The 19,526-nt window shown below is 47.7% G+C and overlaps 1 protein-coding gene across 5 annotated transcripts in view; it reads left to right on the top strand.

Annotated features, from left to right (window-relative positions):
- The window catches only part of PSD3 (pleckstrin and Sec7 domain containing 3), a 560,448-nt gene extending 549,401 nt beyond the window's left edge, over window positions 1–11,047 (top strand). For all 5 annotated transcript variants that reach the window (XM_068532284.1, XM_068532286.1, XM_068532287.1 and 2 more), the window contains one exon: window positions 2,812–11,047. In XM_068532284.1, the coding sequence (XP_068388385.1) occupies window positions 2,812–3,030 (219 nt within the window). In that variant the 3' untranslated portion in view covers window positions 3,031–11,047. The remainder of the gene's footprint in view (window positions 1–2,811) is intronic.
- Window positions 11,048–19,526: the final 8,479 nt, after the last annotated feature.

The raw sequence follows: 19,526 nt of genomic DNA, 5'->3' as shown, positions 1-19,526 counted from the left end.
GTTTATAGCAGTGTTATTTACAATTGCCAAGATATGGAAGCAGCATAAGTGTCCACCAACAGATGAATGGATAAAGAAGATGTGGTATATATACAATTGAATACCACTCAGTCATAAAAAAGAATGAAATCTTACCATGTGTGACAACATGAATGGACCTAGAGGGTGTTATGTTTCATGAAATAAGTCCGAGAAAGACAAATACAATATGACTTCACTTATACGTGTAATCTATTAAAAACAAAACAGATGAACAAACATAATAACAGAAACAGAGTCATAGATACAGAGAACAAACAGGTGGTTGCCAGAGGGGAGAGGTGTAGGGTGAGGGGAGAAATAGGTGAGGGAGATTAAGAGACACAGACTTCCAGTTGCAAAATAAATGAGTCAAGGGTATGGGGAATATAGCCAATAACTATGTGATATCTTTGAGTGGTGACAGTTGGTAACTAGACTTATCATGGTGATCATTTTGAAATGTATAGAAATGTTGAATCACTATGTTGTGTAATAGGAACTAACATAGTGCTGTAGGTCAATTATACATCAAAAAGAAACAAACGAATAAACAGACTCACAGAAAAAGAGAATAGAATTCTGGCTGCCAGTTGGGAGGGGGAAATTGGATGAAGGCAGTCAAAAGGTACAAACGGCCAGTTATAAGATAAATAAGTACTAGGGGTGTAATGAAACACATGATAAATATAATTAGCACTGCTGTACGTTATATATGAAAGTCATTGGGAAAGTACATCCTGAGTTCTCATCACAAGGAAAAAAAAATTTTTTTGATTTCTTTAGTTTTGTATCTATATGAAATGATGGATGTTCACTAAACTTTTTGTGATCATTCTTTCATGATGTATATAAATCAAATCACTGTGCTGTATACCTTAAACTTATACAGTGCTGTGTGTCAATTATATCTCAAAAGAAACTAGAAGAAAAAAATGTGGCAGAAAAAACCATTACCTGATTAACAGTGGCTTAACCCCAAAGGGTATTTATTATTCATACTAAACAAGACAGTCAGAGGTAGTAAGGACTTTGGGAGTTGGATGCAGCTCATTGTGTCATCAAGAACCCGGGCTCTTTCTGTCTTTCCATTTCCCCTCAGGCCTAGCATGTTGTCCTTTTGCCTTCACGCCTGCTGCCTCATGTCACAGGGTTACAGCTTTAGGAATCACATCCATGTCAAGGAAGGAATAAGAGTGAGGGGCTGGCAGCAGTGGCTTCTCCTCTCAAGCCTGCCCCTTTCATCAGAAAGCAAAATCGCTTTCGCAGAAGCCCCCCAGGAGAGTTCTCCTTATATCTCAGTGGCCAAAATATCACACAGCCCATCTTAGCTGCAAGAGTGTCTGGGAAAGTAAGTATTTGGTTTTATCAACAGTGGGAGGGACATAGGAGAAGAGGGGAGTTGAAAATGGCTTTTGATGGCCAAACCTACAGAGTCTCTCAGAGCTGTCATCCTAAAATACACATTCCTGCATATATTTTCATACCCAGGAAGGAAATGCAGCTTAAGAGTGTGGGTTCTAGAGTCCAAATCCCAGCTTCACTTCCTTACTATCTTGGACTTATCTCTGCCTCTATTTCCTTTACTGTAAAACAGGGATAATAACGTACCAATTGTATATGATTCTTGTGTTAATGCCCTCAAGTTAGCCTGTGGGCACCCCATTAATGTAATCATTGTCAACCAAAGCTTGGCACCTCAACATGGCTACTGACCAAAACCAGAGCAAGCTTAATGACTAGCAGCTTTTCCTTACTTTTGAACAAAACAACTTGTAAGAGTAGCTTCAAGTAGCTTCAGCTTCATAATTATTAACTTAAAACAGATATATAAAAATCTCAATTTGACCAGAAAAATCCCTAAAAGACTTAGAGTTATAAAAGACTTTGCTGCCTTTGTTGGGACAATTTATAACTGAGCTGTTCTTTTGCTTGGAAAGAAAATACTTTAGGCCTTCTACAGATCCTTCATGTGTGGAAGCAGTATGATGAGAGACTTACTTTGACTAGAATCTATCAAATCGAGAATCTGAGACCCTTCTGTAATTTGTACTATGTACACAATAGCTCTATATAGTGACTCAGATACAAACTTAAGAAAAGCAGCACCAATAAAGGTTAGAGAAAAAAATCTCTGCAGTGTTCTTCTCAATTATTCTTAGAAAAAGATACCCAGAGACAAGAAAATCAAGGAGCCGTTTAAAACATAGTAGACACTCAATGAACAGTTGATGAAAAAAATTGTGTAGAATGAAGAACAGCATCAGGAAATAATTTGAAGCTTTGCAAGAAACCATGGTACTCTGAGAAGCTGGTAATCCTAGCAGAAAAGCCGTAGCAGGAAACCCAGAGCAGCTTGTAGGAAGTGTTAGTGGGCCCGTAGGGGACAGGAGTATAGGTTCACTACCAACTGCTTCCTCAAGTTGGGAGTAAAGAACCGCACCCCAGCCAGGTTCAGGGGAGGCCTCGGCCACGACCTTGTGGGGTGGCCCCAGTGGCTGCAGGCCTGAGCCTGAGAGCCATCTGGTCTCCAAAACCAGAGGCCGCAGCTCTTCCAACTCACACTTTCTTGTGCTGAGTGTTCAGGAAGCAGGCTTCCTCCATCTCATAGCCATTCCTGCAGAATGCAGAACAAAGGAGAACTGAGGTTCTATCTTTATCTCTTACCGAATCGATGAACCATCAGTCGGCCTCCTGAGCTGCCAGCCCTGCCCTTCGGGAAGTGAGCTCGCTGGCGCCTTGCGCCGTGTGCCTGTGACAGTGTACTGACCCCTCTTCTCTGACTCCCCGCAGAAAACCCGCTATGAGATGTATGTCCGCCTTCTGAAAGAGGGGGGCCTGGAGCTGCTGAGTAGCAGCGGTGGAGGGGGCGCCGCGGGCCTGAAGAAGTCGCACTCCAGCCCCTCGCTGAACCCAGATGCATCTCCGGTCACCGCCAAGGTCAAGAGAAACGTGTCGGAGAGGAAAGACCACCGACCTGAAACTCCAAGCATTAAGCAAAAAGTCACTTAGAATCCATCTGCGGCCAGGAAGTGCTGGTCGTGGAGCAAAATAGAGTTTTTCAAGATCTTTCTGGTGAATCCGTGAATATATTTAAAAAAAAGTCTGTGACTAAATGGTGCATTAGTAACCTTTCCTATTGTATATTTTTGTTAGTTTCTGTACAGATTGTCTCTTTGCTCTTGATTTCTTTGCTTCGATGATTTCTGCTACCTGATAACTAATGCACCTTTTGTGAGGGGAGGGGATCATGATTTCAGATCGGATTATGTATCGCTTCTCCCTCAGGGTTCTCTCATTTGCACTCTGCTGAGTTGTTTTGTGTGTTCTCAAATCAGCTGTTACACTTTTTTTTAAAGGTTAAAGATTTAATCCATCGTGAAACACTTAACTGGACAAACTTTGTAGTTTAGAAAATTCTAGCCGGAGCTAATATAAGCCTTTTCATGTGAAATTCTTGCCCAGTCACAGAGGTGGAATCCAGCGCTCGCGCTCGCAGAAGTTCAGTTAAGAGTTACAGTCACGGGAGGTGCCACTCCCCTGTGAGGCCTCACGCATCCGAGCGCTGAGTGTTGAGTCCGGCCCTGCTGGTGGGGATAGAGGCGGGCAAGGACCTCAGGACTGGGGAATTTAAGAAGCACATTAGCTGGCTTGAAGTGTAGATTCCATTTCAGCCAAGCAAGGAAGGAGGAAGTGGCGTCTTTTGAAGGCGGAGGCAAGGTGGCCCCAAGTTCATTTTGTTTTCTAAAGGATAGTGGCAACAATGGACTCGGGGGCTGCAGCAAGGAGCTGTGTTTTTGATCTGCAGGAAATTGTTACCTCACTCCCACAGGGTCTAGACAAGGAATCCAGAGCCGTCTGTGGTGGATACCCTGCCATCCGGGAATTAGGTTCTTTTATATATATAGGCATGGTGTTGTCTCCTGGTTGTAAGAATTTGGGGTCTTCCTAACAAAATAATATCAAAATGGAGCCCCTTTCATTCTTTCCTTAACAAAGCAAAATAAGGAAGGAAAAAGTTGTTTTTCCCTATAGTTGTTTGGCAATAGAATGTTGATTCTTTACAATAAATCTGAAAGGAATAAAATCTGAAGGAATTATGGCTGGAAAACTGAGGAATCTCCTGGTGACAAACACAGAGTCCCTTAGTCTGTTCTTGTCTCTGTCTCTGTGAAGCCGCTTCACCCTGCTGCACTGAACTGTCCCCTAAAATAAATCCTTGATTCTCAATCATTTCTTTGTATCTGCTCAGAGCAGTCATAAGCTTATTCCAGGGACAGTCCCTTTGAAATTCAGGGTGATAAACAGAACATTCTCTTACTGAGGAGGAGAAAGGAGTGAAAATTGAGCCCACTGTGAGTTAGAACTTTCTGACTTTGGAACCTGAAAACTTCGTGATCCTTAAACCTAGAATCTCCACAAGTTCAGAGCGAATGGAATTACTTTGAATGCTCTTTTCTCTCCCCCAGAGATTTGCTCTTTTCTGCTCGGTTTACTAGGTAAGGTGCTGTGTGGCCAGAGGCTCAGGGACCCTGCGTGGATAGCATGGCTCCGGGGAATTAGAGAAAACCTGCTCCTGAACCATGCTACTTTCTAGTGGTATTTTGTTCTGATGCACCAGCATTTATACAGGACTATTTATTAACATGCACTTCCTTCAGCTGTAGAAATGCCCATATTTGCTGGTGCCCAGAAAAGAGAAACCCCTCCCTAAGGTTGTAGCTGCTTGCTTTGTGGTGTTTTTGCCACACATTTGAAAAACTCCCTCTAACCCTCTATCTTGTTTATTAGGTAAAGGCAGTGACTAAATTTGTTTCAAGACCTAGAAACAAACAGGGTAGTTACCAACATGGCCCATGTACCTGATTCTTTCTTTGTAGCTTCTGACTGAATCCAAGCTTTCTACAAGGGAATAGTCTTTCTTCCTAGAATCTGAATCATCAGTGTGTGTGCTTTCTGCCTAGATCTTTATCCTAAGCAGAGGGGAGAGAGGTACCTAGACCATATCATCTCTGAGCTTCAATAACTAAAGAAAAATCAACATCCCTGACTGGCTTGAATGTGTGTGCTCCCAGTATGTGTGTGTCTGTGTATGTCGAATGTCTCCGTGTGTGTCACTTGGAGTCTGTACCAGACATGGAATGGTACCTTGCTGCAGTGTTTAGACACTCGAGCAGCTCTGAAATGCCCGGTCAGCCTCAGCACCACGACGGCATTGTGCTCACTGTGTGACTCACTAATGTTCTCTCCAAGAACGTCTGGATATGCTAACAGAGAGACAGATGAGAAGGGCACTTTTGAAGCTGTGGTATGTATATACTGTGTTCCCACAGTTTATCTTGAAAAACAACTGCAAAGGTTACTTTGTGAGCCAGGATCCCAGACTGCCGTTGTTAGGGGATGGGCTGAGAACACCTCCCCCTGAGGCCTCTGGACTGTCTGGTGCCAGTGCCCCTCGCAGGCCAAGAGCTTATCCTGTAGGAGACAAGGCCCCTCCTGTGACAGGATCCTGAGAGCCTTGCGCATAGCCAACCAGGGTCTCCTTTGTGATCATTTCTTTCCCGTGGAGTCTAGTCAGGAGACATGACTGAAGACCTTCCCCTTCACAGTTCCTCCACGCCTGCCACCCAGTTCACGGTACAGGGGAGCCCCCTCCTTCCCTTCTGAAGGTACTGCCCGCCATCCCTCACCCATCCCTCAGTACCGGGAGCCTTGCGATCTCTCTCCATCTAATAAGTTATTATTCCTCTTCGCAGAAATAGACCTAATATTAATTTTTAGTATAGAAAATCTTGAGAGTCATCAAAATACCTTGGTGACAGTCTTGTTGCCGAATTGTCCATAGAAGCAGCCGTGTGCGGAACCGAAGTGTCTCAGGGTGTGTTCCCCCACCTCACATGCTGACATTTACAGGGAGGGGTCAGGAATTCCTTGTTAGCAATGGAAACCTGATGACTAGCATGCAAGAGTCCTTATTTTATTGCCAGCCATAGACGTTATTTGAAGTTTGCCTTTTACAGACATCATTTGCTGACTCTTAGTAACGCCTGATTAAACCAAGCAACACTTCGGCACATTTTAATTGCCTCGCGTGTAGAGTCGTCTGGGGGACTGCAGTCCTGGACCGTGTGAACCTTTTCTGTTGCTCTTGCGTAAAGAGGATGGAGGGCACCTGTGCAGGACCGTCTGTGCTTCTGCGGCTGTGAGCCTCATGCCAAAGATGAGTGTTTCCTGGTCAGAAGTGACGTGAGGGAGTTAATTCTGGGAGAGAAAAATTGGCTGGCTCTCCAAGGCCAACCTAGGGTTGGTCTCTTGTGTTCGTGTTTCACCCTGTGGCCAAAGCACAAAACCCCTGAGGCTGGAGAGGGGTTTACATACCCAGCAGGGAAGGAGCCTCCTGCCGGCCCCGGCCTGTTGTCCTTCCAGCACAGAAAGAGCCGGGGAAGACATTCTTAGGTAGGGCAGGGCTTGCTTTGGCCTCGAGCTGCACCTCTTCTCTGCCTTTATCCCTAATCATAGACAATTGGAAGAAAATTGACCTTAAAGAAGTTTCTCCATTGTCTTACTTTGAACACTTTCTTGGGTATAGATAGTGGTCACTGGAATTTGATTCTTTGGCACTTTTCCTTGTAGTCACCCGTGAAGCTTTTTTAAGGCCAAGTTCACAGGGCATTCTCAGCCTTGTGGTCCAAAGCTCTGTAGTGTAGCTCTTGTGGACCGGGCCACGGGTTCAGCAGGTCAGGAGCCACCTTCCTTAGCTGCAACAATGGACAACCTCCTGATCCCTTCACTTTTCAATTGTCAGAAGTTTTGCAATTGTAAGATTAACGCTGTTAAACAGGAATCAAAGGGGCTCCCAGGACTTGTCCACAGGAGAGCCTGGTTAATGACTAGCGTGACTTGGGCTTAACTAGCACCTGCTTTTCTCGCAGAGCGTCTGAGTTACTCTGACAGAAGATCGGCTTTTGTAAGGAGCTGAGCCTCTGGGCCTTCCTGGTTCCAAAGCTTTCTGGCTGTCTCTTCTCCCAGGCCAACTGCCCGCCCCGGGCAACAGGTGTCTCCATTGGCCTTGGACATCTTATAGTACCAAGTTACCCAGAGGACTTCAGAGACCAGTAGCTCACACAGAATAACCCAACAGTGATGAAAGGTGCTTTGTCACCGCTTCTGCTCTCTTTTCAGTGTCTCACTCTCAAAAGGAGGACCAAGGTCCAAAGCCATTGCCATTTTCCTTTTGTGCCCAGAGTACCCAAAGCCCGAGCGGGCAGCCTCTGCCTAGGACAGTGAGTGGCCAGTGCCTGCAGAGAGAATGTCTTCAGAGAGAGAGTGCCAGTAAAGATGTGAATCTGCATGACAGTCTGTGGACTTGACTGCAACAGCAAGAAAATATCGCAAGTTAAGTAGTTGTATATACAGTAGGTTTTCTTAGGTCTCTTTGGCTCATCCTTTGTAATTTATGTGTGTATCTGTAGTGTTGCAGGCTTTTGGAGAATATTGATAGTATGTCAGGCATCAAAGAGTATGCCTTCTGTCACCTGCCAATGTCGTAGTTGTGGGTATTTATAGTTGTATGTATCTATATGTATCAACGTGTAGGTTGTACATCAGTATACGGTATATGTACATCAAATTTATTTTTGTCCTTAACCAGTGTGATATGAAAAGCAAGTAAAAACCTCATAGGACTGAATATATAATGCAGTTTTTGAGAGTCTATACAGTGGTACTGTTTTATTAAACTTAAATTCAAATGATATTTTGATTAATTTTTTTAATGATAAGATTTTATGCTAGAAAGTTTCGTCTGTAAGCTTTGAATCACCAGAGCAAAAATGGCTCTGAACTAACTTTGTTAAACTATTTCAGTGTCCTGTGTACAATACCCAGGGTGGGGCTGTAGCTCATTATAATTTGAAATATACAGAAAGAAAGGGAAAAAAAAAAACAAAACACAGGCAACCTGTGCAGTCTTAGCAACTTCAGTATTAAGAGCACTTAAACATAAAGTCAAACTGACAATTTGGGGCTTATTACAAAATGTGATGCTTTAAAGCACACGTTCTTTATTGTTGTAATTAGTCCAGAAAAATAGAGCTTTCAGAAGAATCAGCTAAGTGCCCAGCGTATCATTTATGTACCTGTGTCTGTGTTACAGCAGCTCAAACCACCCTCCTAGCACTGCGTCCTCATCCTCTTCACCTTAAAGAACTATCGCCAGCCCTGCAGTAGATCAGGGCTTCCGGAGATCTGGGACTGCCCTCCAGGCCTGCGGTTGCACAAATTAGCATCTAGACACAGGTAAAATAATTTTAGGACAGGCTATGGGGCCAGGTTAAAACTTTAGTATTTTTATACTTAAGTCTCTTTTCCGGCCTCTCCCCAAAGAAGAGCCACTGGCCTTAGCTGTCTGAGCTTACTGCCTATCTTACAGTATATAAGTATTAGATAACTAGAGATTAAAACTTTATTAGCCAGCATGTTGGTATATTTAAAGCAAAACTGAGTGTGTGTGAGTGAGTGGCTGAGCGCAGTGTATTCGTCTACGCACACTGCCTGTCGTTCCTCGTGTCCAGTGTAGAGGGTGGGAGTCGTGGGCTGGGAGGCTCAGCTCCGGCTCCAGGCTGCAGTAGCGGTGGTGGTTACCCTTGCGTTTTTTTAATTAACTCTGCAGTCTCAAACCGTTTTTGCCAGTGTATCCTATTTCCTCATCTGTTTTCGACCGCGCCGTGAGCTGGCTCTGTGGCTGCGCAGCAGGGTCTCTGTTCCACAAGAGTGTGTTTCCTTCTAAGAACCATAGTGATTTGCAGAAGCGTCCATTTGACTCAGAAATCATATACAAAAGGAGTAGCAAAATTTAAAAGTTTCACTTTGGAGCTTAATCATTTGAAATGTGTGGACTTTTAATATAAAGCCAAGTAACCATTTGGCGTGGATAATAACATCTCCTCTGCGGAGAGTATGCGTGCTCATTGATTTTTAATGCCATTAGGACCCTTTGTTAAGCTGCAGGAACAAGAGTCAAAGTGGGGGTGTGGGGAGTGTGGGAGCCGCTTGCCTTCCGCTGAGGAAGACGTGCTGTGGCCTGTCCTCCGCTCCGAGAGATCTGGTGCACGTGCAGCCTGGGCAGTATGTACATGCACTTGCACACGTGTACACAGCGAGTGTCCTAAGTGACATAAACTTGAGACACAGAGCACCCGAGTGGTCCGAGAGGTGTGGACCGAGGTGACAGCGGCCCGCAGGCCCCTCCCGGGCGGGCGGGAGCTGGAGCCCTGCATCTGACCTTGGACGCTGTGCAGGGAGGCGGGTGGCTGGCAGTTGGGGGACGCTCAGCTCCTGTCTGGTGGACCTCCGCTCCCCGGCGTCCCGCAGTGGCTGGCGTGGCCATCGTCCCCAGTGGCGCTGCTGCTCGCTCTCTAGTTGGTTCCTTTGAGAAGGGAGTACGGGGAAGGGGGGGGGGGCACAGCCCGCCCCCCGCCAGCCTCCCCTCTGAGCTGGTGGTGAGGCTGGAAAGGGGAGGAGCCTGGCCACGATGGGTTTCCCTTCGCAGGGTGGAGGCTCAGCTTTCACGAATAGTGCTATAAAAATAAGCACCTTATTGTCAATTCCTGAAAATGCTGGTTACTAGGGAGAGTTTTGGAGTTCCCCTTACCGTTTCCCCGAGCGCCCCCCGGGGAGCCCCAGGCACAAGCTCAGTTCAGGACCCGCTGTGGGCCTGGGCTCCCGCTGGGACGCCACCTCAGAGGCCAGCATCCACCTCTCTGCAAAGAGGGGCTCCTCCCAGCCTCCCTCCTCCTGGGCTCCTAGGAGCCCAGGGTTGGTCCATGTGCGCCTTCCCTGGCTGCAGGGATCCAGCTGTCCTCATGGGCTGACCCTGCTGAGGGTGACCGAGTCACTGCAGTGACGCTTGACAAAGGTATTAAACAATTCTCTGACTGAAGCCAAGACCGTATATGTTGCCTTTGCAAGAAACAAGATGGCAGGTTGAACTGTAACCGGGGATGGATGATCTCTTTGCCTTTGCACCAGATTTCTGGAAATGGATAAGGTTTCGCTTCCGCGGAAGCGTTAAGGGACGCAGCCCGCTGCCGCGCGGTTCTCCCCAGGCCCCAAGAGCCCAGCTGGGCAGAGGCCTCGGTGCCTCCCTGCATTCCTTCTCCCCCACCCCCACTGGCTTTGGAGCCTGTCTCTAGAGCAGAAGTTGACGCAGTGGAGAGCTGGAACCGCAGCCTTGATTGCTGTAGGGCAGGCAGAGGGCAGAGGTTTGTATCCTTTAATATAAAATGAGCTTTGAACGTTTCCAACCTATTAACTGGGTTATGTTTACTGGGGTTCAAACTAATCGGCAGAGTGGGTCAGTCCCTTACCTTCAGAGCTTTCTCCACCAGTCACTTCAGTTCCATTGTAGTCCCAGTGCCATACGTCCCTGAAATCGTGAAAGTAATTAGTGATAAGATAGCAGCCTACTCCTTTTCAGTGGCCAGACTGGCAGCACTGGCCGACTTGGGTGAGCCCGTGGCACCGACTCCTTAGGAAACCTGTTCCTCCTCGCCCACCAGGCTCGAGAAATGCTGTCTCCTAGAGGATCACGGGATTTATGGTGGTCATCTTTTGAATGGAACAGTAATTTATGTGGATATTGTTAAAGTGTTTAAAGAATATTTTGAAAATTAAGTTTACATTTTACGATCGCTTTATTTTTTATTAAAATGGTTGTATATAAATATTACCCTATCTCACCGTTGTTGAAAGAAAGCTAAGCGTGCAGACCAGTGAGTCACCTGATGTGTATAGAAGCTGTGATGTATAGAGTACGTTTCTCTACTGTGTAAATGCTCATGAATATAACTGTTCCTGTGTTTTTATAAGTTGGGGATAATTTGTTGTTTTACAGCAACAAAATTTATTGCATTTAAATGGTTTTTATGTAATAGAAATCATGCAAAATAGTGAAGGATTTAAAATATGTATATGATATATGTAAATGTACAAACTTTAGAAAGAAATAAATCCAACAAATTTCAGTCATTTTGGGGAATGTTCTTATTTGCTTATTTATTAAGCAGCTAGTTTGAACCCCAATTAATTAACAACTAACACAACAACAGTACATAACCCCCCTCGCATAAAAAGCCAACCACAAGCCCCACAGCGAGAGTTGGCTGGGGAGGTGAGAAAGTCACATTGTCAACCCTGCCTCCCTCCGCTGGGCTCTGTGAACGTGTGTGTGCGAAGCCTGCTGCTGCCTTCATCAGGGGCTCTGAGGGGGGAAGGATGAAGCTTTTTGAAGTAATTTCAAGGATCTACACGTGTCCCACTCCAGCCTTCTCACCAAGGCAGAGGGGCCGAGGGGTGATTGTCGCCCTAACGTGCAATGCTCACCCCTGCTCTGTGGAGCCTCATGTGTGCATGTGGGTTCTCTTCACCTAACTTGATGCCCAAAATAACATCTGTTAACTTGGAAAATGAGAAAAATGAAATTCCACCCCAATCACTTAACTTCTGCATATTGGAGATATTGGAGACCAAAACCCTGAGGAGTGACTCTCACAGGGATGGATGGCTGGGGGGCAGGGGAGGGCCTGGGCTGCCACCAAAACTCCTCAAATGTGAATCCCCTTATACAAATACTGAATCATGTCACACACACATGGAAGTAATATATCATATGTCAGTTACACCTTGATTTAAAAAATCTCTCAAATGTGAATCCCCTTATACATATACTGAATCATGTCGCACACATGGAAGTAATATGTCATGTCAGTTACACCTCGATTTTTAAAATCCCTCAAATGTGAATCCCCTTATACAAATACTGAATCATGTCACACACCTGGAAGTAATATGTCATATGTCAGTTACACCTCGGTTTTAAAAATCTCTCAAATGTGAATCCCCTTATACAAATACTGAATCATGTCACACACATGAAAGTAATATGTCATATGTCAGTTATACCTCGATTTTAGAAATTCAAAAACAAAACAAGCCATGAATCCTCACTGCCCAGTTGTCTGTCCTCTGGAGCTAGGAGTCTTGTGTATCTTGTCATATTGTTTGTTGCACAGTTAATATTAGAACGAAAGGAACTAAAGAGATCATTTTTGAAAGATGAACATTCATGAGAGGAAACTAAAACACAGAGAAAATTAATATACTATAATGAAACAAGTAGCAAGTCTAAAATCATCTTGTCTCTAGACTAAGTCCCTTGCATACACTGTGGGATTTTCCGGGGAGACTGCTGAGTCACTGTCAGCTTTTATTGAGAGGCTGTCAGCAGCAGGAAGTACCTCTCTCCTGTTAGAGAAGGGTGTGAATTCTGGATGCTGTGCACAGTGAGCTTGACTTGAACTCTGGTCGTGGCTTTAGCGTGAGGGATAAGGAAGCAGCGGTTCCTGGAAGCCAACGTGGTTTCCCAAGAACAAACCATTTCAGACACATTCATTTCGAATTCTGTAAGATTAGGTAGATTAGAAAAATGCAGTAGGCAGAATATCTGAGCCATATCAAAGAATTTAACAGGGTCTTTGATGAAATATGTCTGGGCAAAATGGAGAAGTCTGATCTGGACATCAGTACAGCTGGTGAGTGTCACCACTTGAACGGTGCTAATTAAAGGCACATGTCCACCTGGGCGATCCTGCTGCGAAGCTTGCCTTTTGGCCCCATCTGTTGAACATTTTAATTAATAACTTGACTAAAGCTACAAAAGGCGAGTTTATTAAAAATGTGTATGTCATAAAGCTGGGAGAGAATGATTACACTAAATGACAGAATCAGAATTCGAAGAAAATCTCATCAAGCGGGGAAATGGTGCAGATTAACGATGTAAACTGTAAGAGTGAAGATCTTACACTTCAGTTATTAAAAGAACAATTATCAAGGCCAAGGTAGGCCCTGGTGTTGCCTTGTGTAGCAAACACCTGGAAAAGAAAGGCTGCGGCCTCCATCCCAGCAAGCTGGGCGCCAGCGCCCAGGGTCCCGGGCACCCTGTGTGAGGACAGTGCGGTTCCTAAGACGCTGCCCTCCACCAGGGAGACGGCGCCTGCAGAACTTGCCCCGAAGCGTGGGATGCGAACACAGCAGAGGGCGTAAAAGCAGCAGCCAGGATGGCAGAAATAAGAACAGTGACGTGCAAGGAGAACCGGACACGCATGAGCTGGGGACGGCCAGCCCATGACAGACCAGGGATGTTTAAACGAGTCGCGTGTAGGAGGGAAAGGAGAGCCGTGCTGCAGCAACCTAAGGGGTGCCTAGGATTGGTTAGTGGAACCTACGAGGAGAAACACAACAGTGAACCCAAGAGAGAGCTGTCCACTCAAAGCTGCCACGACAGACAGGTCCTCCGCCCACAGGCGAGTTGGGACGTGGGCTGGCGCCGGGGCAGGGGCTGGGGGCGGGCACTGAGGACCCAGAGAAACTTGCTGCGGAGGTTGGATTGTAGAAACCACGGTAGGGGATGCCATTACTCCGAATACCTGGCGCTCAGGTGCGCGGCACCCTGCTGACCCCTCCGCGCCCGCCCCTCCTTCCATCTCCACGGGGCTTGGGTGCCCGAGCACCGCCGCCCCCCACTTCCAGGGGAGGAAAGCCTGCATCAGGCCCCGTGTCTTCAGGTCCTCCGCGGCATTTTAACGCCTCAGCAGCGTCCATCTCAACCTGCAGGAGGAACTGGCAGCAAACGGCCCGCGCTGGATCCAAACGCCCGGTCCCGCCGGGCACGTCTGACCGAACCGGTCTGGGGCGCGGCTGAGGCCCCGGGCTCACGCTCGCCCGATTGTGCCGCGCAGCCGGCTTGAGAACCGCCGCCCGCCGGCCCGGCCGCGCGTCCTTGGCCCCGCGTGGACGCGCCCAGCCTCGGACCCTCCAGACCCGGGGAGGCGGCGGCCTGGGCGTCTTCCCCGCGCCCGGGGCTTGGCGCGCGCTGGGGCCTGGGAAGCCCTGCGGCCGTCCCGGAGGCTGAGCCCACGGGTGACGCTGTGCGCAAAGCTGGGACCTGAGGACAGCTGCTCCGGTCACTCGCGAGGCCACGGGCAGCCGTCCGTCTGCTGCGTCGCTGGGCTCGGTGCAGTGCTGCCCTGTGCCCGCACCTCTCCCTGTCCCCACCGAGAAGGGAGGCCGGGCCACCACCCCCGCGTAGGGAAATGTGCGCTGGCAGCGCCGCGGCGGCGGCCAGGGGGCCCCTCGTACGTGCACGTGAACCCGGAGCCCAGCGCACAGTTCTCTGCGCCCGCGGCCTCGCTCCCCTGAGGCCCCCAGACCCAGCCTGAGGCCCGCGGCCCGGCCTGACCCCCGCTCCCTCTGTCAGTCCCCTTTCCCGCCCTCGCTGTCAGGTCACCCTGCCCCTCCTGCCCCGACTAGAGGTACTTCGACCTCAGCTACCACGGCATTCTGGCCGTGCCACCAACATCCCTGAGAGGCGTTTGTCTCCTGGAAGAGTGCGTCCGGGCGAATCTTCCCCGCAGCCCGCCAGGGGTGCGACTGCCAGATCGAATACAGGATGCCCAATTATATTTGAATTGCAGATAAATAACAATACTTTCCTAGTGTAAGTATGTCCCATGCAGTATTTGGGACACACTTAAGCTGTAAAAAGTATTCATTGTTTACCTGAAATTCAAATAGAACTGAGCATCCTATATTTTATCCGGCAGCCCTACCCGGGGGGTCCCTCTGGGTAGCATTTCCTCGTGGAATTTACCCTTTCTTGGCCCAAAAGAGGATCTTGCCAATATCTTTGAGTTAATCAGACCCGTGGAAGCTCCTTCACACTGACCAAGCTCACAAGGGACGGGAAGTGTAAAGCCAAGTGCCAGCGTGGCCTGGAACGCTGCTGTTGTGGAGACAGACGCTTTCTCGCTCAGGCAGATCTGCAGTGGAGTCAGATTATAATCTGTGTTGCACTTAGCCCCTCGAGGGCGGAAAGCTGTACCTTGCTCAGCTGCGTGCCAGGCGCTGGCCATGTACCTGGCGGCCCGAGCAGCTGTTTAATAAATAAATACACGTCGGATGGACTCAGAGAGGCAGCGGGTGCCATTAGGTGTTCTCGGCCGAGGCCTCTGGCCGAGGTCATTTGCAGCACTTCTCCCCACTGAGGGGCCATCTTGCCAGCAAAACCACAGGGAACCACAGGGTCCGGGGTGGACGCTACCCTGGGCAGTGCTCAATGAACATGGCCTCGCAAGACCTCTGTTCTTAAATGGTTAAGAACAGGGATTCTGGAGTCCAGAGGAGCTGCCTTTAACTCCCCACTCTGCCACTTGCTGGCTGCGTGACCTTGAGAAAGTTACCTAACCTCTCTGTTCCTGTTTCCACAATTTAAAAATGTGAAGAAGAAGAATAATACCCAATTCATAGGCTTTTTATGAGGCTTAAATGGAACAATACATATAAAATACCTAGCACATCACTTGGCCCTTAGCAAGCCCTGTACTAATAATAATAGATAATATTAACTAACATTACCTTACCTACAGTATTAATTCCATTAATGATAATTGCCAGCTTGTTCATCCTGCTTCTGACCCAGGAAGAATTACGTTTTAGCATATATCTCAGCTCATCCACTATGTGCTGATTTTGTAATGTAACTCTTAGAACAATTTTGGAGAAGGCTGCTTTGACAACCTCCAGCCTGCACGTAGAGGTCAACACATATCATTTAGCACTTATGCTGTCTACTTGTGTTATGGTCTCAGTCCTCTAGAAAAGTGGCTACTGATGTGGTAGCCACTAATCACATGTGGCAATTTAAATTCAAGTTAAATGCAATTGGAAATTCTGTTTCTTAGTTGCATGACATACGTCTCAACATTTCCATCATCTATCGGACAGCACTGCTCTAGATTTATATTAAGTTGAGATTTTCCACACATTCACATAGCACATGATATCATATCAATGAAAACTCATTTACAGATCAAGACTCAGGCACACCAACCACCCAGAAATGATTCATTCATCCAACAAGTATTTCTTCTGCCAGTAATACCAACAAACAATACAGCCAAGCATTACTTGCACCTGTATGTGCAAGACACAATACTGCCGAATAGCTGCAGAGGAAAATTCCAGTAAAAATGATATAAAGTATAATAGGGATCTAATTGAAAGTTAAAAAACTAATGAAACTTACTGGAAAAGAGTGTACGGTTTGACCCAATGAGCAAGTCTGTTCTGAATTTTTGTTTTGGCTTCTACCTTTGAAATCTGGATCTCGATTCCTCTCCCTGCTCCCCCAGAGCAAGGTGATGGGATGACAGCCTGGGTCTCCTTCCTCCCGTTTGTCCCCTGGGAGACCTGGAAGCAGGGCTGCCCTCTGCTGGAGATGAAGACAATTCGCAGCCCCGTTGTGGAGTTTGCAACCCGAAGAGGCTGGCTGTTGGGCAGTGTGATCTGTGGCTCACCGCTGTGTTTGCTGTTTAGGTGACCCCACGATTCCCAAACAGGTTCTGCCCCCATAATGAGGGACATGCCCATGGACAGGGGTAGATGAAAGCTCAGATCTGGGAATTTTGGTTCTGCCCGAAAGCATCCTCAGCCCCCCTTCAAGGCAGCATATTCGCCTCAAAGCCCAGCTCAATCCTAAAGCTAGACAGTTGTACCTGCCTGGGAATCCATTTTCCTGAGAGGAACTTTCAGTCTTGACTTTTGGGGCTCAGTAAGCTTGTTGGATAAAAATAATGGTTCTGGTAATAATGGTGAAAACTAGTACTTATTGGAAACAATCTGTGCTAAGCACTTAGTTGTATTATTTCATTTAACCCTTACAAATGACCTGCCCCAGGTCACATGTAAGTGATGGAGCCAGGATGTGAGCCCAAAGTTCCATGCCCAGAGCTGAGGCAGGAGATAGATGGGCTCCAGTCTAGACATTTACAACGGGCCTCCTGTTCACACTCCCCAGGGTGAGAAAAAGATGGGCTCCAGGCCGGACATTCACTACCAGCCTCCTGTTTACATTTCCTGAGGCGAGAGACAAATGGGCTTCAGGCTACATATTTATGACCAGTCTCCTCTCTGCATTTCCAGATCTGCACTTTGATATAAGAAACAACAGGAATAGGGTAAATAACTGGACATTGGACACTTCAATGGCAGGAACAGAGAGGGGCTAAACCCTGTTGAAAGATCAAGAGGTCACACACTTCCCATCCTTGGGACAAGGGAGACATTACACATACACAGGAAGGCTCCACAGGGTCAAAAAGGCAGGGGATGCCAGACCATAAAAGGTCTTGCTATTTTCCCTCCCAGACACCCTTGCGATGAAATCCATCTTGACTGAGGGGTGTGTGCGCACCTAGGGGAGGGTCCTGAGGCAGATTAGCCAGGGGGGACAAAACAATACGATTGGCCAAAGAGAAGACAAAGACCCGGAAGCCTGTCACCTTATAAAGGATTTAAACTTCCCAAAGGCGCAACTGTCGCAACTCTGTCGCTGAGTTCACACGTGCGTCTTTCTGCATGTACTCTGCTTTTCTAATGAACAGTTTACTTTCCTCTATACCTTCTGGCTCCTTGTCACATTCCTCCTTTCAAGGTAGACAAGGACTGGGGGTGAAGGTTCTAGACACTGGCCCCCCTGGTCTAGCGGTTAAGATTCCTGGTTTCCACCCAGGCGACCAGGGTTCGATTCCCGGTCAGGGAGCTAAGGTCTCGCTTCCAGCCGCTGTTCACTGCAAGCTACCGCTCACGGTTGCGTGCATCTGAAATCAGAGCCACAAGGCTAACTACTTGTATCAGACAGGGTCCAATCAGGAGAGAAACCGCACAGTAATTTCATCAGGGAGAATTTAACATTTAAAAATGACTAACTGTAACAGAGGATTGAAATAACACGTAAAAGTAACGAGAGCGCAAAAGAAAACAGGAGTAGCGGATGTAAGGTGCGGCAACTACCCCTAGGGCTGAGAAAGGGCACCCAGGGAGGAGTCCTTCTCTCCCCCAGGGCTGAAATCCAGACCTGAGGAAGATACAGTGCTGTGCCTCTGTGCCAGTGGACACTGCTGGACGTGTGTCTCTAGAACGCGCTAGACATCCGTCCTCTGGAGTGCCAAGGAGAGCGTCTCATGGGGCAAACTGCCTGCCCAGGGGGATTTAGGAAGAAGCTGCTGCTCGCTGCGTGCTGTGACCACTGTGCGCTGCAGGAGCCTGACACTGACAGGCCACCCATCCTGCAGGAGCCGGGTGCATCCACTGCAGGAGCCAGGCTCGCGGGCACCCAGAGCTGGAGGAGACTGAGGCACCAGGAGGTGAGCACTGGGGCAGCGCGTGAGCAGGCGCCTGCGGAACAAGCACCTCAGATCCGGAAAGGAAAGCCCCGCCCTCTGGAATCTTTCTCCGGCACCGCCCCTGACAAAGCTTTGTGCCACCTGGCAAAGAAAGATGTTTCAAGGGCTCAGACCCGTTTTCACAGAGCAGGCGGTGAAGGTGAATCCAGACTGGAGACGAGCACGGATAGCTGGCTCACTGCTGAGCCGGAAACCGTCTTCCCCGAGAGCAGCAACATGGCATGACGGCCAAGAGCTTGAGCTCGGAGGCCAGAGGGACCCAGGCCGAACCCTGCCTTCACTATTCACTGTTCCTGCTCTGTGACTCTGGGCAGAGGACTTTTCTATGTGCTTCAGGTTCTTTTTCCTCCCAGCATTTGTTTGCTTTGAAAACTTTTAAATCTTTGGAAATTTGAAAAATTAGCACAATGAACACCTGCCACGTGTTGGCTTCCCTGGAAGCAGAAGCCGAGGCAGAGTTTGTCTGCGAGGTTTTGATTAGGGATCAATACCTGCGGAGGAGGGAGGAGGAAGAAGGGCGGGCAGAAGAGGAGCCCGCCTGCGGTGGAGCCTGACGCCTCCCTGTACACCCTGTGGAGCAAGCCCCACGCTGGGCCGAGTGGCTGGGCTTTGTTCCCTAACCTCGCAGCACCGGGAAGAGGAGGACCACTGGGGCCAAGGTGGGGGGCTCCCTGCAGCCCGCAGGTCCTTCCTGGAGGAGGTGTCAGTGGTCCACAACCGTGCCTCCCAGATTCACCAAAGGCTAGCATCTTGCCAAACTGCCTTTCTACCTTTCTCTCTATAACCACTCACTCATTCACACACACAACACTCACACTTTTTATTTTAGATGAACAGTTAGAAAGACATTTTTTTCCCCGAACCATTTGCAGACATCATGAAACATCACCCCTTAATACATCAGCATGCATCTCCCAAGGACAAGCACATCCTCCTACAGAGCCCTGTACCATTACACTCAAGAAATATAACACTGATAAAATTATATTACCTGATATCTAGTCCATATTAACATTCCTCAGATGTCCCCAAAATATTTATAGCTTTATAGCTTTTTATAATTTTTATAGAAGAGTATTTATACATTTATAGCTTTTTTTTTTCTTCTAGCCAGGATCAATCAAAGGTCAAAAGCAATTATATTTTCAAGTATTTATTCTGCCCTTTCCTCTCTCTCCTTCTGGGATTATGCTTATACATATGACATTC

The sequence above is a fragment of the Eschrichtius robustus genome, chromosome 21 (genome assembly GCF_028021215.1).
Source record: "Eschrichtius robustus isolate mEscRob2 chromosome 21, mEscRob2.pri, whole genome shotgun sequence".
NCBI lineage: Eukaryota > Metazoa > Chordata > Mammalia > Artiodactyla > Eschrichtiidae > Eschrichtius > Eschrichtius robustus.
The sequence above is the reverse complement of the archived record's forward strand: the minus strand, read 5'-3'. Positions and strand labels throughout refer to the sequence as shown.